Source organism: Suillus fuscotomentosus (assembly GCF_016647785.1).
Source record: "Suillus fuscotomentosus strain FC203 chromosome Unknown F5891scaffold_101, whole genome shotgun sequence".
NCBI classification, from domain to species: Eukaryota; Fungi; Basidiomycota; class Agaricomycetes; order Boletales; family Suillaceae; genus Suillus; species Suillus fuscotomentosus.
The window spans coordinates 23179-49170 of NW_024539613.1; the positions used below are offsets into that span (position 1 = coordinate 23179).

Sequence of the window (25992 nt, forward strand, 5' to 3'; positions counted from 1 at the left end):
TGATTCATGATTCTCTATCTAACTCTTTCAAACTGCTCCTTAGTGTCTCTGGAGGCGCCAAAACATTCTTGGGCTGCGCATTTCAGATTCAACTCTTTCAGATTGTTCCATAGTGTCTTTTGAGGTGCTGGTTCCATATGATTCATGATTCTCTATCTAACTCTTTCAAACTGCTCCTTAGTGTCTCTGGAGGCGCCAGTTCCTCATGATGATACAGACTTTCCTCAAGTGCTTGTCACCACCCAATGTACCGCATCATAAATCTCCGGGTCATGAGATATTTAAGCTGTCTAGCATGCACTTGGCAGACTACCTTCAGAGCGCCATGTCAGACTATGAACTTCTCACCCAGTACACCGAGGATGCCTATGCCAAAGAAGATCGAATTTGCGATCGTCCGTCTTGCATGGCTAACATTAGGACTGGAGAGCCATGTTTTTATGTTGCGACCATCGAGCCAGGTCAACGTGGGCGCTATGTGTGTGAATCCTGCCACTTGCATTATGAGAATAAACGAGCTACTTCAGTGAGACCTACAGGTATGCGATCACCATCTAATTGACAAGTGGCTGGCTTACAGACTACTGACTCAGGTAATCGAACCTTACAATCACAAGGCCGCGCCCCTCCTGATCCACGTACAATACAACAATTGGTGAATGCGGCACAACGAAGATGTAAGTCAAGATTTGTGTTACTGCGGAGATTTATGATCTGATTTATCACAGCGACACCTAATCCGCCTCCTGTCATTGCTGTACCTGGTGGCTTTCGTCCTAGAGGGCCAGATATTAGAATCCCTACATCATGGCAAGGGCCGCAAGGTTCATCATCCATCCGGCATTCGTCACAACAAGGTGCCATTGGGTATTCGTCGCAACACGCACTTTATGCTGCTGAGCGTGACCGCTGGGGGAAAATGGCATACGCTTCATCTCTAGCAGAGACCATTTTACTTGAAATTACTGTGGTTCACGAAGGTGCCGGAGCGCGCAAAAAATGAGGTGTTCCTATTGGAGTATGTTTACATCTTAAAATGTGCTGTGACTTACTTACACTTCAGCTTACTAGAACATATGTGAGGGTAGGAAGGATGTTGATGCTCGAATTGACGCATCTGGGCTCATCAAGCTAGCTTTGGAGACTGTCGTCCCAAAGTTACGCAAATTCGATGGAGAATTTGTCTGGCGTGTTGAGGAGTTCATAATCCGAGATGCTGCATGGGTGGACCTATCCAATCACCCACAATTGGTTCCCTATTTCTATGATCAGTGCCTGCAGCCATCTCGCAAAGGCACCAAATCGACCTTCAAATCTAAACAATTTGCGCTGATGGTCGTTGTCCTGGAGGCCCAGTGGAATGAATACGAGAATTGGTTGGAACTTCGTGCGGAAATGGTATGTATATTTTATGTTGTCTATTTACTAGTGCCCTAACCTTAGTTTTGCGGTCCAGGAAGCTGAAGCTATCCGAACGAGCTGCACTCAGTCTAGTGAACATGCTACTGCTCACACAGCCGTCAGTTTCAATGTGCCCTCATCAGCAACAACTTCGCTCGCTGAAAATGAGCTTTTCTTACCATCCGTGGCCACCAACAATTCTGTGACGGTCTCTACCAAGAGAGCCCACCAGCGTGCTGAAAGCTCTAGCAGTCTCAGTGGTACTTCATCTCCACCTTGAAAGAAGAATCCACCTCCCACAGCTTTTCATTCACCTGATCGTGATCTGCTCAAAGAAGTCTTGAAGATCGGCGGAGGTGCCAACTTAAATGTAAAGCAAGGTATGCTCGTTCATGGATTTCTCAAATTGCATTAGCACTTACTAGTATTTTATAGTCTTTGGACTACATAGTGAAAGTGTGCAATTTCACCCAATCCCTACCCGCGATATCACCGACCTCTTGCTACACAAACAGCATCATTCATTTTTGGTGGACACGGCTGAATCTTCCATTGGACAGCTGACTATTGATACATCGACGGACGGCTTCATTGGAATTGGTGGCTTCAAGACTGCGAACGCTGGATGGCTCACGCTCACAGCTCCTCCCAAGACTGGTCTCGGATCAGTGGCTCGTCATAAGGTCGTGGTCAAACGGCCATTCGAAAAAGTATTTCCGACTGCTATGAAGGTTGGAGCTTATAAAGTTGGCCGGTATTCACTCGTCGACGAGCTACAGAAGCTATTCAGAGAGGCCAACGTCCTATACTGGTCCAAGTCTTTATTAAAGCTCACATACGACTTCATCGATCGTTCCATTGCATCCTCACCTGAACCCCCGCCGTTTGCTGTCCCACGTGTTCGATTTGTAGAAGCTGGCCTTGCATTGTGCCACCACCAAGGGGGTAGCAAGCCTGGAGCAAAGACAGGGTCAACACGGGCTGTCTTTCTCCTTGAAGAGCTCATTGAGGGCGGTGATGATATGTTTGTCAAATTCATCCACAATATGGACGCCAATCCATTGCTCGATGAATTGGACTATGGCTACGACATGGCCGAATTCTTTGTTTTCACGCAGCATGTCCAGTATGTCAAGACCGGCAAGCTCGCTTTCATATCCGACTATCAGGGTATGTCCGATTTTCGATACATTCAATCCTCAGCGCTGAATGACCCAATGTATTCAGGTAGTACAGTACTACTCACAGATCCTCAGGTCCTGACTCATCCGTATGTCTTTTTCATTTGTTCAGACTCAATACTGATGTTGGGATAGGTCCGTCAGCGATGGATGTGATATTTTTGGTGAGGGAAATATTGAGGCATCTGTCAGCAAATTTGAAGACCAGCATGCCTGCAACGAGTACTGTGGATGGTTTGGGCTGGAAACATTCGTGAAGGAGGCAAATGACGATGAAGCACTAGTTGTAGAAAATTAGATAATTACTATCACAACGCATGTAAACAGACACTTTTCCAACTTCGTCAGCACGTCTTTTCCAACTCCCGTTTATTGTCTTCAAATACTTGTTATCCCACATCTAACCAGCCTCACAAATTCAACCTTTCGACGTCTGTTTAGGTTGTGCTTGGAGCGAAGTGAGTTTTTATCTTCAAGTTCCACATTACAATGTCCTCTCTCCTCTGCTATCACCGCTTGCTATCAAATTCCCAACTCGTGATACCGCCAATTCCAACACCTCACTGTGATGCCCCTCCATCCTCTTCAACACAACACCTGTCTTCAAGTCCCACAGGCGAAGTGTCTTGTGCTCCGAGCCTGCACCCAACATTCGCAGAACGTGAGTGTGCCGATCCTCATTCAAGCAAGAGCCATGCTGATACAAGTCGTTTCCCATCGTTCGCAGGATGTGAGTGTGTTGGTCCCGTGTCGCGCTCGAGCCATGCTGATTGAAGTCATCGCCCAACGTTTGCAGTATGTGAGTGTGCCGATCCTCATTTGAGCAAGAGCCATGCTGATACAAGTTGAATCTGTCGTTCGCAGGATGTGAGTGTGTCAGTCCTGCGTCGAGCTCGAGCCAAGCTGATCCAAGTCGTTTCCCGCCATTCACAGCTTGTGAGTGTGTTGGTCCTGTGCCGAGCTCGAGCCATGCTGATCCAAGTCGTTTCCCACCATTTGCAGGTTGTCAGTGTGTCGATCCCGCTTCAAGCTTGAGCCATGCTGATCCAAGTCGTTCCCTGCCGTTCACAATGTCTCAGTAAGTTCTTTTTCACAATCATTTTTTTTCATAGTTCTAACTTAATATTTATATGTACTACCCATGGGTAAACCCTGCACGGGTGCGGGTGAGGGTACGAGCTGGCCATACCTCCCAAAAACCCGCACCCTTCGTGGATCCCTAGGACCTCTTGTATATATTCTTTGCAGAGTCTAATCAGAACTATTTTGTATATGTATGCAGACATAATTCAGATGTGCGAGTCATGTTTTCCGATATGATCCTAATAGACGCTGTCACATGACCAAGAAAACGTGGCACTTTTTCCTTGAGTGCTGACGTCACTCAAGGAAAAAGTGCCATGTGGCTTGTATCATGTGACTAAGGGATATAATTTTCTTGCGTGGGAGGTGTCAGGAGGTGTCCGGTGTCCCAATCGTGTGACTACCTCATTTGGTGCATGTCACATCGTGTAACGGAGCGCGCGCGTCCGGCTTTCCATATATACATCATGATGAAGCTCGTTAACTCTTTTTGCTACTATATAGTAGTTATCGAGGGCAGCTGAAAGGCGACTCTCACGATGATACCCAAGGCTTTTGAGACAGTCTCCTCTGCACACTTGTCTTTAGAGACTAATTATACCATCAACATATATCCGCCAGCGAGTAATGCCATAAGACTAAGTCTTGATATCCTTAGTTTTCTGAAGCAGAACGGTTTGGTGAGTACTTTGAATTATTCTGCCTTGGCGCTCAACGACCCCGGTTAAATAGGATGCCCGTGAGCTCCTGAAACTTCCTGCTGTTCGTCTGCGGGTCGTCGATGACACCCGACCTTTGAGGGATTACTTCGTTTCGTATGTCAAGATCAATTCAGCGATGCATATATGCAATGTTACACATTTACCAGCTCTTCGCATAACACATATCTACTCGCATGGCAAGTCCTCGGTCGTGCGTCTTCCGAGTGCTACACACATGTTCTCTCCAAGAACGCACGCTGCGTTGAGATCGATGTTTGGTGGTCTTCCAAGGGTCCGATTGTCACCCACGGACATACGCTTAGTCGAAGCGTCACATTCAAGGCAGTCTGCGAGGCTATTGATGAAGCAATTCATGACGAAGACTGGCCTGTTATTATCAGTCTAGAGTGCCACGTGCCGATAGCCCACCAAGGCGAACTCGTGGATATCATGAAGGATACATGGGGCAATAAGTTGGTGCAGGAACCATTGGAAGGTGTCAGCGGTGATGGTATATCTCCAAGGGATCTGAAAGGAAAAATCTTACTAATGGTATGTAGACGGTGTCGGTTTAGGTTATTTCTGACTGTCGTTTTCAGGTGGAGTATTATCCGGACGCATATTGCGAGGAGATCAGCGCAGATTCTGAGGCATTGGATCATGACTCGTGTACTAGCATCGAGTATGATGAGATTTCCGAACTTCATTATGAGATCGACCCTGTGCTTAAGATGGCGAATCATGCCCATGCAAAGATTGCAGATTCGCTGGCCGATCTGGGTTTCTACGCAAGAAGTATGAAACCGATCAAACACTGGCTTACTGAAGGCAAGTGCTCACCAGTCGCTTCATTCGTGCTTATATATCTTCCTCTAGAGTTACCAAGTCCCCCATATCCCCAAAATATCCTGATGAACATCAACGAATCGTGCATGCTATCTATGCTCCCGCACTCACTGTCAGAGTTGATCGAACATTCTCTGCATCGAATTCGACGTATCTATCCTCGTGGTGTACGTTTGAGCTCGAGTAATCTTGACCCGTTGAGGCAATGGCGCAACGGCTCCCAGATTGTGTGTCTCAATTGGCAGAACTTCGACTATGGTATGCAGCTTAATGAAGCCATGTTTGCTGGGACTCCTGGCTGGGTCGAGAAGCCAAGACGTTTGACAGGAGTCGAGCGCAATGTGAAGGTGACATGCAACGTTATCGGAATCAGTTCCTGTAAGTCATTTGGGTGAACCCTCAACTTTTTGACAATTATTCCCCTGTAGTGCCTCGCCCGAAAGAACACACGGAATTTACACCGTATGTTCATGCGGAACTTTTTAATTCTTCGAAGAACCAAGATTGGCAATCCGAGCACATTGAGTGCAAAGATGTTCCAGAGGATGGCGTAGACGTCACGTGGAATGGCTGTTTTGAATGGAAATTTGAGGAGGATGACTTGACATTTATCCGGTGAGCGAACGATAATAAAGTAATGTCAACCGGCAAGCTGATGTTGTACAGCTTACGTATCCTTTGCCATAGAGGACTCTTAAGGGATGAGGAAATGTTGGTTTTCTGTGCTCGTCTCCACGACCTTGAGGAGGGCTGGAGGTTCATTCACCTGCTATCGATGGATGGCAGACGCACTGGGGCAACGCTGCTAGTTCGATTTACAATCAGTGGAATATAGGAGACAATTAGTAGTATACAGCATAGTACGGCATATGTTAAAGTATTCAGCAGGTGGGATAACATCAAAATACAGAATGAATATACCAAGGACGCTAAGAGGAAGCGTCTCATTTAACATCCGATAGGTTACCCCCGGCTGCCCTTTCAATTGCTCCGTACACGTTCTTCAGCTTCTTGTCTCTACTACCATCCTCAGCCCCGGCTCTTCCCTTACCCCTGCTCCGCGCAGCTTTACCATCATCATCATCATCATCTTCGGCGTCATCATCACGGCTGCGTTCCACCATAAATTCAGCGATGAATGTAGCAATAGCCTGTTCTCCGATCTCGCTATATGAGCGATGGCCCCAATGCCATTCAAATGCTTGATTTTCATCTGGATTGGTTTGAGTCGCTGCAGGAGCGCGACTCCGTTTGCCGCCAGCCGCTTTCGTGTCGCCCAGCTTGATACGGTCTAGGTATCCTTGCTTCATCAGCTGGCCAAGATATGTGTCTATAGGAAGAGACTTGTGCGTAGACTGGGTGTTCATGGATATGGACTCGTTCGATGCGAGGCCGAGGCGTTTCAAGTGGGCACGTAAATCCACTGAGCGCATATTGCGTGATTTAGTTTGATGAATTACAAGATGAGCTATGGCACGCACAGTCGGTCATGGATCGTCCGCTGGCAAGAATTATTGCTAGAATGACATGCAAGACACCCAAGGCGCCGACCTGATCTGTAGTGCTCCAAGAGATTATGCATCCGTAGCTTCTTGGCATGTCGTCGTCGTCATCGCCATTTTCTTGGCTGTCAGCAATCTGTTCTTCGTACAGCCGTTCATCCGTCCGTGCTGACGCTTCTATAATGACGGGATCAAGAACAGAACGAAGAATATATGTCTTTGATCCTGCAGCCGCAGCTATGGAGAGAGAGAGAAATTGTCATGGCCATTAGGAGACATGGGAGACATGGCTGCAACATACTTTTCTTTTTTACTCCGATAGCATTGCGTGCCTCTTGAAGGTCGTCACCAGCTACGACATTATCTTGCTCCCGATAGTTTCGCGACTGAAGTTCTACGAGTTCCATCGCAAAAGTTTTCTTTAGGAGCTTCTGCGCTCTTTCAAACACGGAATTGAATGAACGCGAATTAGAGGCCAGCACTGATGTTTCTTTTCAGTATTCAAGTGGATGAGCTCTGCAAGTTCGGTGTACCCTTCTTGTTAATATCCTCTCGGCGTATAAGAGTCCGCCTCTGTTCCATAAAAAGAGCGAATCTTACGAGATCATTCGCTTTTCTGTCAAGTTGCTGAGAAGCGAATCAACGAGCACTCTCCAATACCAGGAAATCACTACCGGAGATGCGAGCCACTTACTGCGTCTGCATCATCGAGCCTTCCGTTGATGTCCATGTCTTGGTCATCATCACCTTCCGCATCTTCGTCCTCGTCCTCTTCAACAGGTGCTCTTCTGCTACCTCGAGCAGGACGTTGCGACTGAGACTGGGAGGGCTGTGGGGCCCTTTGTGACCTCTGTGTTCTGCTTGGTCCTGCGCGTGCCATTTTGGTTCTGGTTATGAGATGAGCGTGACCGGAAACGCGACGTGTGACATAATGGAAGCGTGACTGTGACCGAGCGCGTTTCACCTTCTTTTACTTAGAACCTCCAGAGTCCAGGGTCGACAAGAACTCTTCGACCAGCTGTTACCCGGTTCTACAGGAAGCTGAGAACCTATAGGCGCTTCTGCTGCATGTGTACCATCTTCCTTGAATAAAAGTTCCATATCGATAGTGCTCCGTCGAGCAGGGTCCGGCCAACATAAATGTGGCCGTAGATATCCGATGTTTTGGCCCCGGCCGCCATCATACAGCTTTCAGCTATTGCGTATCACCAGGTTCGTCAGACCTGTCTGTCGCACTTCCTAAATCCTCCTTTCGTATCACCAACTGTGGCAAACATGATGCTCCAGGTTCAGCCTTGTCGAGGCATTAATGCTATCTTGCGAAACGTGGGGCATCCTTTGAATCGACAATTTACAGACCGTTTGATAACCGCGGCTCTTCCTCCATGCGCCACTGCTTTGCAAGTTGAATTTTCAAGCACGAATGAACGTAATTAAGATGACATTGATGCTGTGTGATGTTTGATCCGGGCCTCGCATACTGCTACACCTCGAGCAGATTTCCAATCAGCTTGAGCACGTCCGAGTTCCCAGGCGAATTGCTGGACGAATTGATTGAACACGAGGTCAAGTTCCTCTGCGACTCGTTCGGGATGACGTAGTTGTATCCCATTGTGGGCGCAAAAACCTAAAATAGATTCAGATGCCCGGGACTTTCGCCTAGGCCCCAGTCCTAGTCTCCATTAAAATACTTCGCGTAAGCATCTCTTCTTCTCCGTCTCTTCACAGCTACGCACACTTGCACAGTGGGCTAATCATACATCATGGCGTTCTACTTGTGAGCTCTCGCTGTACGATCAGGATCACAATTGTGTTAATTCCCCCTGTTTTACAGCCACGGACTGCCCATAGGATGGGTGGCCATCATGCTGGCACTTTTGGCGTCAATGGGTGGTTTCATCTTTGGAGTAAGTTGCATGATTACCCTAATCATCTGTGCTGACGTACGGATGTCAGTATGACACTGGTCAGATATCAGATATCCTGTTGATGGATGATTTCCTACTTCGCTTTGCCACCTGCTCCACACCTGGAGATGTATCGACTTGTTCATTTTCCACTGTACGGGAAGGTCTCATCGTATCCCTTCTCTCCATCGGAACCCTCGTCGGCGCGCTCCTGGGTGCACCGTAAGCAGCACGCGATATCTGTACCCGCATTTCGCTAAGGTCTCTTTTAGCATTGCTGACTTTCTAGGACGTCGTTATGCCATGTCCGTGGAGTGTGTGGTGTTCACTATCGGAGTCATCATTCAGATAACTTCGAACCATGTCTGGCAGCAATTTGCTGTCGGCCGGCTTGTTAGTGGCTTGGGTGTTGGGGCACTTAGTGCTGCCGTCCCGATGGTGATTATTCTGCGGCCATTCTTTTTGCTCACGTTCTGATTTTCTTAGTATCAAGCCGAGACAGCCCCATCTCAGATCCGTGGTACTTTGACGTATGATATCCACACACCTCTTCAGTGGCATACACGGCGCTGACGTTCCTTTAGTGCAACTTATCAACTGTTCATCACGTTCGGTATCCTGGTTGCTTGTAAGATCACGATACCAAGTTCCTTGTCAGCTGTTAACCTCCTGTATAGACTGTATCTCGATTGGAACACGGGACATGTCGAATTCTGCTTCATGGCGCATCGTTGTTGGCATCGGCATCCTGTGGGCACTGATTCTCGGTATCGGCATCCTCTTCATGCCAGAGAGTCCTAGGTCGGTATTGGTAATCGATCTGGTCTCCTTCGTTTGTCTAATCATCCCTTTAGATGGCTTGCCGCGCATGACAGAATGGAGGACGCTCAGTTTTCTCTCGCGCGTTCTCGCGGTATTCCAAAGGAAGAGGCGAAGAGCCACTACATCATCACTCGCGAGGTCGAGGAAATCAAGTCTTCTGTCGAATACGAAAAGCAGATTCGTGGCGGGTGGATCGACTGCTTTAGGCCACAAAACAAGACTCTCTACCGTACTCTCCTTGGAATGAGTCTACAGAGCCTTCAACAGCTCACTGGGGCCAATTACTTCTTTTACTATGGTGCAACTGTGTTCGAAGCAGTAGGTCTCAGTGACTCGTTTGTGACTCAGATCATTCTTGGCACTGTCAACTTTGTCTGTACGTTCGGCGGAATGTATGTCCTCGAAAGGGTAAGCGACCTAGTTCGTTTATAAGTGGAGAGCGCCGTTTCTCACAGCGCATGTAGTTTGGGCGTCGCAGACCTCTGATCATTGGAGGAATCTGGCAATCAGCATGGCTTTTCGTGTTCGCCGCTGCTGGAACTGCTGTAGATCCTACGACTCATCCTGGCGTTGGGAAATGTGAGATGTCATTCTCTCTGGGTATCGTGTTGCTGACTAGGCATCTTAAGTGATGATCGTGTCGGCCTGCATGTTTATCTGGGGTTATGCGATGACCTGGGCTCCGTAAGAATCTGCATACTGGGTTTTTGTGATCGACTGACGTTCGACAGTGGTGTCTGGATTCTCATTGGAGAAACGTTCCCTACACGGACCCGTGCCAAACAAGGTAGTCTGTCGACCGCGGCAAACTGGATTTGGAATTTCCTTTTGGCGTTCTTTACGCCCTTCATCAGTAGTGCCATAAGCTACCGCTACGGTTTTGTTTTTGCGGGTATGACATCTTCCATTAACAGTACAGCACGCAACTAATTTTTATTATTATCCAGCATGCAATTTGACGGGAGCCGTGGTCGTCTATTTCTTCCTTTACGAATCATCTAATCTCTCACTAGAAAGTGTGAACATGGTAGGTGTCTTTTCTTTGCGGGTGTATCGATCTAAACCTTGATATCAGATGTATACTGACCCTAATTGCAAACCTTGGACTTCCCGCGAATGGGCTCCACCTGGGTATTCTTCGCGCCAGGATCTTATCGATCGAACCAGAGCCGCGGAGGCGCATAAACCCCTCGCGTCCAGCGCACTTGAGAAAGGCAAGATCGAGGAATCCTCTGAGCCCTCTGCGAACGGATCATAGTCGAGATGAATGACATTGAGCAGACACACTTCATTTATATGAGCTACATACTTAGTTTTCTGCGATCCCCATCGCAGATTTTAATTCCATACTTATTTTGATGCACCAGCATCCGTTCTTGACGTTTCCTGCCAGGTACACGACGCTTGACATGTGATGTGGGACCGCCGCTTGGTATCACATGGACTCAAGTAAGCCTAGCCATGGCCGAGGTAAATAACGGACATGCCTCCAGGCACATCATTCGGTTAGAGCGAGCATCGCACTGATCAGACACTTGTTGGGTTTGCAGTTCGTCGAAACCTTCCATGCTTGGAAGTACGTCTGACAATTCCAAATTCACAAATGCATGTATCGATCGGTATACATTAGGAAATTGTCAAGCGCTCGTCAATCAAACAACGAAGAAGCTTCAAGCTTCCTTGAAGCATCGTACGTACTTGTACAGGCCAATCTAGGCCTTTACTTCGCCAAATTCAAAAAGTTTACCTCCTTGACGTACACTCTGCAGTGACGGCCGATAGTATAAAGGAAACCGCGGTAATAATTTTTCTTTTATCATTTACTTCGTCACTCATTTGTCCCAACCCACCCCCACAAATTTAAAATGTTCGCTCTTTCTCTCCCCCTCGTCTCTCTCCTCGCATTCGTCGTAGGAACCAGCGCTGTACCCACCCTATCTGCTCGTGACAACAGCACTTGCAGCAGTACGGGTGCGCAGTGCAACACCGGCACCGTCTCCTGCTGTGATACCACATATAAGGTGCGTAGTTCCTTTGTAACCTAGTCCTAGTCATGTCTGACTCCTGATTAGTCCAACAGCCATGAGTTGAGCAGGATCCTAAGCGTACTGAACATTGCCCTTGACCCTGTCGAGGGCAACGTTGCAATGGGTTGCAGTCCCATCAGCGTCATTGGTACTGGTAGCGGCGCGGAGTGTAACCAGGAGCCCGTTTGCTGCAGTGGCAACACATACGTGAGTGGTTTGCTGCTCCCGCATTAGTATGCACCTTGACCGACAAAATTTGTGTCTAGTACGGCCTCATCAACATTGGTTGCTCACCGATCAACATCTACCTGTAACCGTGATACCCGAATCTCTCGCCAAGAGCGATTTATTCCACTGTCGTTGACTCTTTGTGGCGTTTGGCCTAATTTATGTTATATCGTAATTGAGGTCCCTTTGCGCGGTTTTACGTCCCACCACAGCTACTGTAATAAAATCGAAGGATGTAACCATCGAGTGTTTAGGTGTGATTCGGAGGAAGATACCAGCCAAGTAAAATGCATGCGGTGTGAGTGTGTTACAGTACTTTGGAATCATCCTATTGCATCGATCGATATGGCGAGCCTCAAATAAACGGGGGCGCCAGTTTTGGATTCCTCGCAAAGGCAAAGACCAGTCCGAGATAGCACGAATCGCCGGTCAGGATCTTCATCGCCGAATGTAGCACCCAGTCACGGACAAACCGCGGTCAAGATATATAGCAGGGGGAGAGCTTGGCCAAGAACCATATTTCTATTATCAACGGCATCGATGGAGGCCAAGATGTTCCAGGAAATTTGAGCAGCGCGAAAAACTAAGGATATCAAGACTTAGTCTGATGACATCACTTGCTGGCGGATATATGTTGATGGTAGTCTCTACAGACAAGTGTGCAGAGGAGACTGTCTCAAAAGCCTAGGGTATCATCGCGTGAGAGTCGCCTTTCAGTTGATACTAGTTTCAGATAAAGACATGTGGTGATTACTACATACAAGCATTCCGAAATCTTAAGAAGAAAGGGAGAAAGGTTTCGGAAATGTTCGCGCGCTCGCGTGGTTTTCGCGTAGCGCCATGTGGTTTTCATTTAGATACGCTTAGATACGCTTAGATTCGCCTAAGGCCACATGGTTTTCGCTTACCTCGCTTGAACTTCTATTTGGAAACTCGCGTGGTTTTCATGTATATTTCGAGCGGCGACTCAAACAACGTCACCCATTGGGAATGTTGCGCAACAACATTGGTAACTGTATGTGTACATGGCATTAAATAATGTGTTTGAGCAGGGGGACAACAGGATTTGAGTGTTTTGCCTACTGCAATTATTAGTAGTGACTGTATATGTACATAAATGGAACAACATATGATACAATTACATACAGGGAGATAACAAATGTGGTGACAGGAGATAAGTGTCACAACCCCTTAAACGAATTAACGCAGGGCAGAGACTAGGACTCAAACAACAAGATAATCACAAAGAGGATAAGGCAGCAGGTACGTCTTGGATTGCTCACTTGGAGATACAAGAGGTTTGAACTAAAGAACTACTGACTACGACGATCTACCTATATACACATATTGAAACTGAGATCGAAACTGAGTATGAACTAACTAACCAATCAGAATAATTAAAGGTATCGTACGATTCTATATATAACTATGATGTCATAACATGTGCCGCAGCCGCAGTAAGACTCTGGAACATTCCAAGAGTGTCGCGAGGCATGACGTCAACATCTTCGGCATTGTCCGATCGATCACGTGACTCTGGTAATTCTACAATAGACGCAATAATAGGAACTTCTTCAACAGTAAACATATTCTTAGGAACAGGCGCTGTGACTGGGCGCTTAAAGGACTTAGAATTAAGGAACGAATAATGGTTTGTATTTGGAACTCGTGACATTACCCCCTCTCTAGGATGAGCGTCATCGCGAATGAAACTAGGACGAATAAACTTCTTGCGCCATTCCAAAAACTCTTGGGTTTCGAACACCGATTTGTTAATTTTGCGGGGATTTAATGCCTTCGGATTTTGCCGGTGAAATTCTTGAACTTTCAACCGTGCATTCTCAAGATTTTCCTCAGGTTCCCATGTCGCTTCTTCTATCGGATATCCTTCCCACTCTACTAGGTATTGGAGTTTTGATCTGTGCAGTCTCGAGTCTAGGACTTTTCGTACTATCCATTCGGAATCGCCTTCTGATAAGATCTCTGGCGGCGGACGATGATGTGGAAGTCTTTGGACTAAGGTTGAGGGGGAATGCGGAGTGAGTAATTCTACGTGGAATACCGGATGAATCTGATATTTTGCTGGAAGGTTCAGGCGGTAATTTACATCACCCGTCTTCTCTAGCACTTCAAACGGACCAAGTCGTCGATCGGAGAGTTTCTTATTTGGTCTTTTTTGACGGATATTTTTGGCATTGAGCCAAACCAGATCTCCTTTCTTGAATTGTGGTGCGTTTTTTACTCCTCTATCGTAGAATCTCTTCATCCGCTCATTCGCCATTCGCAGCATACTTTCTGCGTCTTCCTTCGCCTCTTTCATTACATCCACTCGTTCATCAGCTGCAGGTACTTTAGAATTGGAAATTGGTGAAAAAGTAAACTCTGGATCGTATCCGTAGAGTACTTTGAATGGACTATGACCCGTTACAGTGACAGAGTTATTGTGAGCGAATTCTGCTATCGGAAGCCAGTCTACCCAATCATTTTGGCGGTAAGACGTGAACATTCTCAGATATTGCTCTACTTCTTGGTTGATTCTCTCTGTTTGTCCGTCTGTCTGAGGATGATAAGCCGTTGACATGTTCCATTTTATGCCTAGGCGTTTCGACACTTGTCCCATAAACTTGGAGACGAATTGTGTTCCTCTGTCCGATATCACCTGTTTCGGAGTTCCATGGTGTTTCCATACGTTATCTAGGAAAAGTTTCGCGATTCCTCGAGCGTCAACTTCCTTTTTCGTAGGCATGATGTGCGTTTGTTTCGTGTATCGATCAACGACAACAAAAATAGAATCGAACCCTTCGCTTTTAGGCAAATCTACTATCAAATCACAAGTGATTGATTGCCAAGGTCCCGCTGGTATTTCATTTGGTTTAAGCGGACCATGTGGTTGCGTTGGGTGAATCTTCGTTGCTCTGCATCTATCACAGCCATCTACGTAATCGTGGACATACTTCGTCATTGAAGGCCACCAATAATTTCTGGAAATCAATTCTAAGGTTTTGGCACGTCCAGGGTGTCCAGCCGGTGGAGAGTCGTGAAACAACTCCAATATCTCTCGACGGATCTCTTTATCATTTGGAACGTAAACCAGTCCTCGGAATAACACCAATCCATCCTCCACATTCCACTCTTCGACTCCTCTACGCAATTGTACCGGTGCTGCTTTTAGCGTTTGTAGCGCTTTAGCTGTTACAATCGCTCTACTTTCTTTACTTCTCACGTATCTGCCATTATGCCTTACGTTCTTAGCAGTTTAGCTTGCTTTCCTTTCTTGGTCTTACTTCCGCATTCGGCCTCTGTACTATTATCTCACCGTAGCCTTGGTCCGTGCGCATATAGTTCCCTATTTAAGCACGTGTACTTTACTTAGAAACGTCACTTCAATCTTACTAGGTTTTACCCTGAAAACTTCCTTCGCTTAAGACCACCAATCTTAAGACGTCTGAACCGATCTCTTTGTCAAAGCACTCCTTTGACTAAAGTCCACGAACCTCTTCTTATCTGAAGAGCTATACAAGACCTCAACAACGTGAACGCTCTGTCGAGCCTTTGTTGTTAAAGAACTATCCTAGTTCGTAACAAAAGATTGAAGTCAGAAGGACACCTATATCCATACGTGTCAAAGAAACTTCGAAACCAGAACAGAAAGATCCTGACTGAGCAAGACAGCTAGTGCAGGCGAAGAAAAAAGGCGACAACCTGACTTCACTCACCCCTACCTTCCAAGCCCTGAACCTTGGTACTCCTGTACCACCATTGAACATGTCGGCCTCATCCAAGACAACAGAATTCAAGATCAACCATCCTCCTACATTTGATGGCGACAGAGACAAGTCCAAGTCATTCATGCTCTCATGCAATGCTTACATTGATATCAACTCGTAAATCTATAAAACCGACACTCAGAAAGTGATCTTCATCTCCTCGTTCATGAACGAAGGAAATGCTAGGTCATGGAAAGAAGAATTCCTCGCAGAAGCCCAATTCATCGACTCAACTGGACAAAAGAAGGGCTATGGAACCTTGAAAGAGTTTAACGAAAGCTTTGACAAAGCCTTCGGACCAATTGACCCATCCGGGACCGCATTGGCACGACTCCTGGAATTAAAACAAGGCTCAGAAGGCCTGCAGACGTACATTGCAGACTTCAAAAGGTTGCTTGCCCAAGCAAAGATCAAAGAAGAACATATGATGATCTATCATTTCGAAAACGGCCTCAACGGAGGACTTCTAACCAAAATGTTCAACGCGGGAGGGGTACCCAAGAACCTCGATGACTACATCGCTGCGGTAGTCGATCTGGATAATTGCTACGCAAGATTGCTAGCTCGGAGAAGCAGGTTTCCTTCCCAACAAATCCAGAAGAAGAACGGTCGCGGAGATCAAAGATATATCCCAGCCAGAGATAGGGATGCCATGGTTATTGATCGGATCACCGACGAAGCCAAGCAAGAATACATGAGGACAGGAAAATGTTTCAACTGTCACCAGATCGGACATCGGGCACGGGAATGTCCGCAGAAGAAGAAAGCCCCCTACCCAGCAGTGAGGAAGGTAGAGGAAGAAGAAGAAGCTAGAAGAATTGATGAGGATTTTTAAACAGGAGACCTATATCGACAATAGCATCTCCAGCAAAACCTGTACGCCTGATACGAACAGTTGGTGAAAAGAAAGAACTTCGTGTCCCCATAACCCTCGTATCCCGAACGCGTCAGAAAAATGTCGAAACCACCGCAGTAATTGACTCCGGAGCATCGGGAACCTATATCTCCAAGGACTTCGTGAAGAAACATAACATTGGAACCAAGAAACTCGAAAACCCTTTTTACATTAAAACCGCCGATGGAAGCTACTTCAGCAGCGGACCAGTAGAACGGTACTGCACGCTAATCGTCCAAATCGACCAAAGGATGATGATAGGAAAATTCAACATTACCAAGTTAGGAGACAAGGACCAGATCCTACTAGGGATCCCCTGGCTTCGAGCCATGAACCCCGCTATAGACTGGACCAAACAAACGGTATCCCTTCCAGCAACAGAAAAATCTGCCGAAATCAAAAAATATGTCAAGCAAACCTCTCGACCACAGAAGACCTTCTTCACTAAGAAGTTCAATACAAAAGAAGACGCTTGGAGTACGTCACCATCATCCCTAACCGAACTTACGGACGAGGGAGAATATCTCCGACAAGTCGAAAAATCTTCCAAGTTTAGTAACAAAGCACAGGAGTTCGCCTCTGAAGAAAAAGAGAAGAAGAAAAAAACTTTTGAAGAATTGGTACCAAAGTATCTCCATGATTTCTCTGACGTATTCGCAAAAAACGGCTTGAACGAACTACCCCCCGAGAGACCCGGTATCGACCATTGTATCGAAACGAAGCCCGGATTTATTCCCAAGACGTCCAAAATTTACCCCCTTTCCTACAACGAACGAAGCGCAGTAAAAAGATTTATCGAAGAAAACCTTGCCAAGGGGTTCATCACGAAATCTAAATCCCCTCAAGCAAGCGGATTCTTTTTTGTAGGAAAGAAAAGCGGAGAACTTAGACCATGCCAGGACTACCGCTTCTTGAATGACCAGACTATCAAAAACGCGTACCCCCTGCCACTCCCATCATCTTTGGTTGAACGGTTACATGGCGCAAAGATATTCACAAAAATTGATATTCGATCCGGATACAATAACATTCGGATTCATCCGGATGACAGGTGGAAAGCCGCGTTCATCACGGAAGAAGGACTGTTTGAACCCACGGTCATGTTCTTCGGATTATGCAATTCCCCCGCCACTTTCCAAGCGTATATGAACGATACGTTCAGAGCTGAACTCAACGAAGGATGGCTCGTCATCTACATGGACGATATGCTCATCTTCTCCGAAACAACCACAGAACACCAACAACGAACTTGCATCATTCTAGACAAACTTCGAAAAGAAAAATTATTTGTTAAACCGGAGAAATGCACGTTCGATGCGGAAGAAGTGGAATACCTTGGAATGATTATCAAACCAGGAAGCGTAGAAATGGATAAAGGGAAGACGGCAGGCATCAAAGACTGGCCCACCCCGGAAACAGTAAAAGATGTTCAATCTTTTTTGGGCTTTTGCAACTTCTACCGAACCTTCGTTTCCCACTACTCGGATATAGCTCGACCCCTTATCGACCTAACGAAGAAGGATGTCTCATTCTCTTGGACGCCCCTGTGCCAGCAAACGTTCGAGAAGCTAAAAGAATGCTTCACTTCACACCCTGTTCTTCAGAACCCTGATCCCCACCATCAATTCGCCATCGCTACGGATGCTTCTCTTGTCGCATCAGGAGGAGTATTGCTGCAGACTGACACTAATGGCGTCTATCACCCGTGTGCATACCTATCGCAGTCGTTCAGTCCTGCCGAAAGAAATTACCCCATTCATGATCGCGAGCTGTTGGCTATTATCTGCGCTCTCACCCATTGGCGACACTACCTCGAAGGACATCCACAACCGGTTATTGTATTTACTGATCATATGAACCTCCTCTATTTCGCAAAAGCAGAGCGCCTATCTAGAAGACAGGCCAGATGGCAACTACTCCTCACTTCTTTCGACTTAAAGTTATATCATGTTCCCGGTACAAAATTAGCAGTTCCGGATGCCCTTTCTCGCCGGCCGGACCATGGCGACGGATCGGGAGATAATGCTGACGCCGTCCTCCTTCCCGATTCCATGTTTATCCGCCTAATCGATGATGAATTACGAGCAGCTATTGCTTCCACCGCACCCCTCGACGACCCCCTCTTCTCTGCCGCGCAAGATGCCCTTAATGGCCTATGTTTGCCTCCTATGAAATCATCGCTTAGCGACTGGCGTATCGCCGATGATATTCTGTTCTACAAAGATAGAGCTTATATCCCTCCCGCACATCGACCGCAGTTACTCCGGAAGCATCATGATCACCCCTCTGCAGGACATCCCGGACGCTTTAAAACCGAAGAACTCGTCAAGCGGGAAGCCTGGTGGCCCAGTATGGGCACTTATATCCGCAATTACGTCGATGGCTGCGCTACGTGCCAACAGATGAAGGTGGACACTCACCCTGTAACCCCACCCCTACACCCTATCAGTACTATGGCTACTCGCCCCTTTTCCCAGATCTCTGTCGATCTCATTACCGATCTCCCCGTTTCATCTGGCTTTGATAGCGTCATGGTCGTGGTAGACCACGGACTTAGTAAGGGGGTGATCATTACTCCTTGCCATAAAACAATTACCTCGGAAGGAGTGGCGAAGCTATTTTTAAAACACATTTTCAAACGATTTGGTCTCCATGACAAAGTAATCTCCGATCGTGGACCACAGTTCTTATCCAGATTCTCGATCGAACTTGCACGACTCCTAGATTATTCTTTAGCCCCCTCCACTGCCTACCACCCACAAACCGACGGACAGACCGAACGGTTAAACCAGGAACTCGAGACGTATCTTCGAATGTATTGCCAGAACAATCCTTCTGAATGGGTGGAACACCTCCCTATGGCAGAATTTGTTCACAATCACAGAAGACACTCCGCAAAAGATGCATCCCCCTTCTTTATCATGATGGGATACGAGCCGAAAGCTCTCCCATACTTACTCCCGGAATCGGACGTTCCCGCTGCTGAGGAACGAGTCAGAATTCTTCAAAAGATAAGAGAAGAAGCCGTCTCCTGTCATAACATTGCTATGCAACGCATGGCGGAAAGATCCTTCGGACAGAAGTACGAACCATGGAAAGTCGGAGATAAGGTATGGCTGTCCGCTGCCAATCTGAGACTAAAGCTCCCATCCCGGAAACTGGCACCCAAGAGATACGGCCCGTTCATTATCACGGCTGTACTATCCGCTATCACGTTTACACTCCAGTTACCGCCGCAATGGAAGATCCACCCTACGTTCCACGCTTCGCAACTATCCTCCTATCGCGAAAATGACGTACACGGTCCGAACTTCCTAGAACCACCACCTGATATTCTCGAAGAAGAAGAAGAATATGAAATAGAAGCAATCCTCGCACATAAAGGAAACGGAAATCGCCGTCGATATCTGGTATCATGGAAAGGGTATTCTTCGGCTAGCAACGAGTGGATCCCCGAAAAGAATCTGGAAAATGCCGAAGAGACCCTTAGAGCCTATAAAGCCAGAAACGCGCTTTGAGGTTACTCAGTACCTCGACGACATCGTTCTTACCCAAATACAAAACCTACAAACAGAATGCCCTTCCCCACATCCACCTACACGCTCCCATACCACTCCACCTTCGATACCGCCCCCCTTGATTCCAATGACGAACGATACGAGACCTTCATCACCCAAGCTGAAGACCTCACCCTCATCGAGGCAGCACTCCTCTGCCCCCAACATGCTATCGAACTCACCAGAGTTCTCTTCGGAAGAAACGCCCATTCCATTAACCTCCTCATCAACATCATCCGAGCCACCGAAATCATCGAGCGAGTCTGCCGCCTCGTCGAAGACAACACAGTTCGCCACAGCCTCATGCATATGCAGAGGCGCATACGCAACTTTGCTTTGCGTCTTATTCCTGAGGAAGTTAAGGATGATATTAGAACCGTCATCCACGTTGTTGCAGAGCAGACCGCAGGAGTTGCTCGCCCGCCTTCTCCTACGAACCCCGCAACCACAGATGGAGTCCCTCCTCCCTCTTATCAAGACGCCGTACCTACTCTTCCCGCTAATGTTCCTAATGAGCTATTGGCTGCGGTCAATAATCTTGCGCAGACAACGGAAGCCATAATGGCATCCCTAAGAGAAGAAAATCCCCAAGCAATTCCCGTCCCCGCTCCCGCCGTAGAAACCATCGAACATCCTCCTCATCTTTATACTGCATTTTCCGCCACCCGCGAAGAAATCGCTGCTGACCCAAATCATCAGTACCTCTCACACTACGAGGTGCAAGATCTAGCCGACGCACTGGCTACACTCCATATTCATCCCCCACTCGTCATCCCGAACTCATTATCTTCGCATACCTTTACGGATGGAATCGTACCGATACAAGCGTTGGGAAGAACCCAACCTGCCACTTCCGCTGAGCTAATCGCGGAGGCAGAGCAACAAGATGTTGCCGTCCACCATCCTATACGACGAACCGCCCCATCCAGAAAGAGAGTACGAGGCCAGCGTTCCCGTACTGATAAGGGGAAGAAACGCGCCACCAGCGCCGATGAAGCACTTAGCCCTAAACCGGGTCCATCACCCTTACGAGCGACCTCCTCTAACCCCGATGAGAATCGCGTTTGCAGATACTGCAAGACGCTCGGGCATAGGCAAGTTCATTGTCCCGAATACTATTGCCGCGTCTGTCGAGAATTATCTCCAGGCCATCTTTCGCTCTACTGCCCGCACTACACTGGGGAATCCCCCACTTCCTTAACCTGGAAGGACGATGGATTCTACCGAACCCTCGCACTCTGGGAGAATGATTTGGATGACGCGTATGCCGCCCAATGTAGGGAAGAAGAAGCGCTCTATGAGTTAGAACGCATGAAAGCCGGACCAGACGAAGGTCCAGATGCCCTCGATTACTCGGACGATCCTATCTACTACGCTAACCAGGATGATTGAATCCGGTGGCTTCAACCCTAGTAAGGGGGTAATGTTACAATCGCTCTACTTTCTTTACTTCTCACGTATCTGCCATTATGCCTTACGTTCTTAGCAGTTTAGCTTGCTTTCCTTTCTTGGTCTTACTTCCGCATTCGGCCTCTGTACTATTATCTCACCGTAGCCTTGGTCCGTGCGCATATAGTTCCCTATTTAAGCACGTGTACTTTACTTAGAAACGTCACTTCAATCTTACTAGGTTTTACCCTGAAAACTTCCTTCGCTTAAGACCACCAATCTTAAGACGTCTGAACCGATCTCTTTGTCAAAGCACTCCTTTGACTAAAGTCCACGAACCTCTTCTTATCTGAAGAGCTATACAAGACCTCAACAACGTGAACGCTCTGTCGAGCCTTTGTTGTTAAAGAACTATCCTAGTTCGTAACATTAGCGACTTCGGGCTCTCGTTCTGTGCATTGCCTTATCTTTCTCAGCAATTGTTTTTCTCCTTGCACTAGAACTTGACCTCTTTTAGCAGCTTTTACAGTAAAAAACTCCGGTTTTAACAAAATACGATCAGAATTGTCGTTTTCTACCCCCCCTCTGTGGTCTTCTCTCCGAGAAAGCTTATCGGCCTTATCGTTGACTACACCAGGCTTATGTTGGAGCGTAAATTCATACTCCGCCAGGAACAGACTCCATCTGGCTTGCCTTCTTGTCAACTTTTGGCTCGTCATAAAGTACTCGAGATTCTTATGATCCGTCCAGATCTCCACATGATGAGGTTTTCCCTGCACATAGTGCCTCCACTCCTCCAACGCTCGAATGATTGCGAGTAACTCTTTGTCATGGATGTCATAATTTCTTTCTGCATCGTTCATTGATTTAGAGTAATACGCCACGGGGTGCCATAGGTCATCTTCCATCAGTTGAGATAGAACCGCTCCAGTTGCGTAATCAGAAGCATCGGTTTCTATTTTCATTTTCTTCTCAACGTCAGGCATTACTAGGATCGGAGCTGATGTAAACCTTGACTTCAGTTCATCAAAAGCATCTTGCTGTTTCTCCGTCCAATCCCATTTGACATCTTTCCGTAGTAAATCATTCATTGGTCTAGCGATGTCTGAGAACCCGAAGATAAATCTTCTGTAGAAGTTGGCGAAGCCCATAAATGCTTGTATATCTTTAACGCATTTGGGTACAGGCCATTTCATTACTCCTTCTACTTTCACAGGGTCCATTCGAACACCACCCTTCTCCACTATCAACCCGAGGAACTCGACTTCTGTCTGTTCGAAGCTACACTTTTCAGGCTTCAGATACAGATCATTTTCTTTTAGTCGTTTCAGTACCTCTCGTACAACTTTTCGGTGTTGCTCCCTATTGCCATTCGTGAACACGAGGATATCATCGATATAGACAACTACGGTCTTTCCATCAATTAAATCTCTGAATATCTCGTTCATCATGGTTTGGAACGTGGCAGGGGAGTTTGTTAAACCGAAGTACATCACGGTTGGTTCATGGTGACCAAACGGCGTTTTGAAGGCCGCCTTCCACTCGTCTCCTTCTTTCATGCGAATATTATTGTACCCCCATCTTACATCCATCTTGGAGTACATTGTGGCACCAGTTAAAGCATCAATTAAATCTTGAGATCTCGGTAGTGGGTATGCATTTTTAACCGTCTTCTCATTGAGCTTTCTATAGTCCATTACTGGTCTCAACTTGCCATCTTTTTTGGCCACAAAGAAGAAAGGTGCTGCCACTGGAGATTGTGAATTTCTTATACATCCTAGTGCAGTCTCGGTTTTTAACCAATCTTTCAAAGTGTCCATCTCCTTGGGTGATAAGGGATAAGGTTTCGCATTCGGCGGAAGATCGCCATCATCTTTAAGATCTATCGCATGATCCCATTTCTTTCTTTCAGGGAAGCGCTTAGATTCTTCTTCTGAGAAAACTCCCAGGTACTCGTGAAGCCAATCGGGAACCATCTCTTCGACCGATTTCTTCACCTTCGTTGCTTCTTCTGCAACCTTCTGCTCCGTGGCAACCGAGGCTTTATACTTGATCCATTCTCCAGGATACTCTTCGTCTTCTATTTCCTCAACTGTCGCCCTCTTCATCGCCATGTCTTCTTCGTCATCCTCTTCTGTGGGAATCAGGTCTGGTACTTCTTCTATCTTTTTTTGTTCTTTTCTTTTTTCTTTATTTTTTTGTCTTTGTTCTTTTTTAGTAATACATTTAACTGGGCAACGAGAAAGTGCAAAACGTCCAGCGTTCCAATCTATTTCCGGGTTGTGATATCTTAGCCAATCTATGCCAATAATAACATCATCGCTTCCTAAGTCCGTAACCATGAAGGCTGCTTGATCCTCAACATGGTCACCGATCTTTAGACCTAATTCAGCGTAATGAGTCATCGATCCAGCGGCATTTAACGAGCCATCAATATTTTTAACTGGAATGGGCCTTAATAATTTATGGCACCGGACTTCGTTCTTTTTCACAAACTTCTCGCTAATAAATAATGTCGATGCACCGCAATCTACCAGTGCTTTCACATCTGCTTGTCGGTTCTTTCCCTTCAACGTGATCGGAATGTAAAAATGTTCAGATTTGGATTTAATATATACTTCTGATACATCCGAGAACGTAGATAGGATGGAGAAACGATTGTTCGGGTCTAAGTTCGCAGACTTTGACTTCGACCCTTCTAAAAACCCTTGCCTTCCTTGGAGCTGACCCAAGCTTTGAACCAACTCGGGATAGGGTCTTCTTCTTTTGGCACTGTAGTAGCCTTCACCTGCACCTTTGGTGCGACTGCGTCTTTGCAGTTTCTAGCCATATGGCCTTCACCTCCACAGCAGTAGCATTTGAAGGATCCAGTCCTTCCTTGAGGTTTTGGAGCACCTCGCTGCTTGTTGGCGTCGACGTCCATAGCGTCGCTTTCCCTGCTTGGACCAGGTTTGTATTCAGGGATCCTGGGGCCTTGTTTAGGGGTCCACCAGGTCGTCTTCTTCTTGTCCGCGTCTAGCTCTTCGAAGTTGCGTCCGATTTGGATCGCATGTTCCACCAGTTTCTTCATGGTGTTTTTGTCCTCGTAACGGACATGAGCAAGCTGTATCTTGACACGGTCTTGAAGTCCCATTCTGAACTTCTGTCTCTGGTCATAGTCGGAAAATGAAGTGTGTGTGGCCTTTTGTCTGAAAGCGGCCACGTACTCTGGAACTGAGGAAGATCCTTGTCTAAGGGATTCCAGTTCTCTGATCGCTTTTCCTTCACGATCTTCTTGCCCCCACATGGCTTCTAAGTCTTCCAGGAATTTCTCCACGGTCAACTTCTCGTCTCCGGTCTTTCCAAGTTTAGTGATGTAAGGTTGCGCCCATTTGGCTGCAGTGCCTTTCATGAAGGAGAGCATTACTCCAATTCTTTGGCCTTCTTGGATGTTGGGCCATTGCGCCGTGTATAGCGCTACTTGGGATATCCAGACCATGAGTTCTATGGAGTCTTTTTCTCCAGTGAAGTCTTGGGGCTTGGAATATTTGATGGATGGGGAGGAATTCGATGATAATAGACTAGCTCCTGCAGAGCCGAAGGATGGTTGTTGAGACTGTATTTTCACGGTCTCGTCTTCTTGCATTTCTAGGCGTACGCCCAGGAGTCTGTTTGCTTCTTCTAGAGCCGCATTCTTGGCTTCTAGTTCTGTGATTCTGACCCTGAAGCTTTCCGCTTGGTTTGCAAGTGACATGTGAATGTAGTCAACAATTTCTTGTGGACTAGATGGTAATATCACTGTCGGTGCAGACTGTGTAGGAGAGTTTGGTAATTCAGACATAGTGCCAGTTGTGTTCTGGAACCCGATTCACTGATGTCTGTTGAAGAGCTGCTCGTAAGGGCTCTTCCGAAAGGGAATGATGGTGAAAAGAAGAAAGTTATGTAATGGAAAACTGAAGCGGTCCCCGATATCTGATCGGATCTACCACGTACTTCAGGATCGAAGGGTTCTTTAATCAACCCAACCGATGCTTCCCTAATACTAACTAAAAGGAATACGTAACTATACTCGATCGAGTGGGAAAAACTAGGGACAATGCAATCTCCGTTCTGAGGGTACAAGCCTAGGACAAGTTATCACTCTTCCAGCCGAAGCTTACAAGTGCGAGTCTCACTAGGGTATGTCGCTAAATCCTCGTAGGTCGAAAGCACGGTTTGTCGTCTAGACAGTTCCGCTATTGACTCGAAACGAATGCCTACGTGCGTATGAAGAAAGGAATAGGTAAAATGAAACTATAGTAACGTTGAGCAGGCAGGGTTTTGGGCCAGCACTCAAAGTTGCAGTGACACGCCTAATGTCGTGAACACCTCCGTATACTGGCGGCTGCGGTAAGACAGGGCCTGGTATAGGACTACTAACTACGAAAGATGATAGGTAAAGAAATGTGCTCAAATGAGCAAAGGGATAAAACAAAGGATCGCGGCGGTTAAGCCGGGCAAAAGTATAATGGTTCTGTTTCGGCTGATGGTGTGATGACTACCAACACGACCAGGCGAAAGAGAAAGAGATGCGAGAGTGTAACGCGAGAGTCGGAGTCTCCTATAGTTCAAACCTAATGTCACAACCCCTTAAACAAATTAACGCAGGGCAGAGACTAGGACTCAAACAACAAGATAATCACAAAGAGGATAAGGCAGCAGGTACGT

The 25992-nt window shown here is 46.8% G+C and overlaps 6 protein-coding genes across 6 annotated transcripts; 4 read left to right on the forward strand and 2 right to left on the reverse strand.

Annotated features, from left to right (window-relative positions):
• Positions 1–295: 295 nt before the first annotated feature.
• Positions 296–2880, forward strand: F5891DRAFT_1196492 (uncharacterized protein; the record flags this gene model as incomplete). Its single annotated transcript, XM_041368308.1, has 9 exons — positions 296–539; positions 594–677; positions 729–970; positions 1072–1398; positions 1457–1661; positions 1704–1781; positions 1837–2571; positions 2629–2671; positions 2718–2880. 9 exons carry the CDS (start codon positions 296–298, stop codon positions 2878–2880), a joined length of 2121 nt encoding a protein of 706 aa, XP_041218928.1.
• A 186-nt stretch (positions 2881–3066) lies between these two features.
• F5891DRAFT_1207546 (uncharacterized protein) lies at positions 3067–3868 on the reverse strand (the record flags this gene model as incomplete). The annotated part of the gene is made up of 2 exons (XM_041369073.1): positions 3067–3554; positions 3772–3868. 2 exons carry the CDS (start codon positions 3866–3868, stop codon positions 3067–3069), a joined length of 585 nt encoding a protein of 194 aa, XP_041218929.1.
• Positions 3869–4204: 336 nt separating this feature from the next.
• On the forward strand, positions 4205–6047 carry F5891DRAFT_963108 (PLC-like phosphodiesterase; the record flags this gene model as incomplete). The annotated part of the gene is made up of 6 exons (XM_041375967.1): positions 4205–4345; positions 4398–4480; positions 4534–4918; positions 4966–5590; positions 5641–5827; positions 5879–6047. The coding sequence occupies 6 exons, from the start codon at positions 4205–4207 to the stop codon at positions 6045–6047; spliced, it is 1590 nt and encodes a 529-aa protein (XP_041218930.1).
• A 109-nt stretch (positions 6048–6156) lies between these two features.
• On the reverse strand, positions 6157–7594 carry F5891DRAFT_963091 (MAGE-domain-containing protein; the record flags this gene model as incomplete). Its single annotated transcript, XM_041375966.1, has 5 exons — positions 6157–6635; positions 6694–6951; positions 7001–7195; positions 7248–7341; positions 7409–7594. 5 exons carry the CDS (start codon positions 7592–7594, stop codon positions 6157–6159), a joined length of 1212 nt encoding a protein of 403 aa, XP_041218931.1.
• A 725-nt stretch (positions 7595–8319) lies between these two features.
• F5891DRAFT_46041 (general substrate transporter) lies at positions 8320–11005 on the forward strand. The gene is made up of 13 exons (XM_041371904.1): positions 8320–8491; positions 8549–8621; positions 8671–8843; positions 8894–9059; positions 9108–9151; positions 9206–9249; positions 9299–9422; positions 9476–9851; positions 9908–10022; positions 10073–10127; positions 10175–10335; positions 10391–10470; positions 10519–11005. The coding sequence occupies exons 1-13, from the start codon at positions 8478–8480 to the stop codon at positions 10699–10701; spliced, it is 1608 nt and encodes a 535-aa protein (XP_041218932.1). The 5' UTR covers positions 8320–8477; the 3' UTR covers positions 10702–11005.
• A 303-nt stretch (positions 11006–11308) lies between these two features.
• Positions 11309–11784, forward strand: F5891DRAFT_985941 (fungal hydrophobin; the record flags this gene model as incomplete). Its single annotated transcript, XM_041377672.1, has 3 exons — positions 11309–11464; positions 11516–11677; positions 11737–11784. The coding sequence occupies 3 exons, from the start codon at positions 11309–11311 to the stop codon at positions 11782–11784; spliced, it is 366 nt and encodes a 121-aa protein (XP_041218933.1).
• Between the last annotated feature and the right edge of the window lie 14208 nt (positions 11785–25992).

Excerpts from the sequence above, each read along its gene's own strand:
- F5891DRAFT_46041 (XM_041371904.1), top strand. Across the intron at positions 9,250-9,298 it reads GTTCGGTATCCTGGTTGCTT|ACTGTATCTCGATTGGAACA; the intron begins GTAAGATCACGA and ends CCTCCTGTATAG. Across the intron at positions 9,852-9,907 it reads GAATGTATGTCCTCGAAAGG|TTTGGGCGTCGCAGACCTCT; the intron begins GTAAGCGACCTA and ends CAGCGCATGTAG.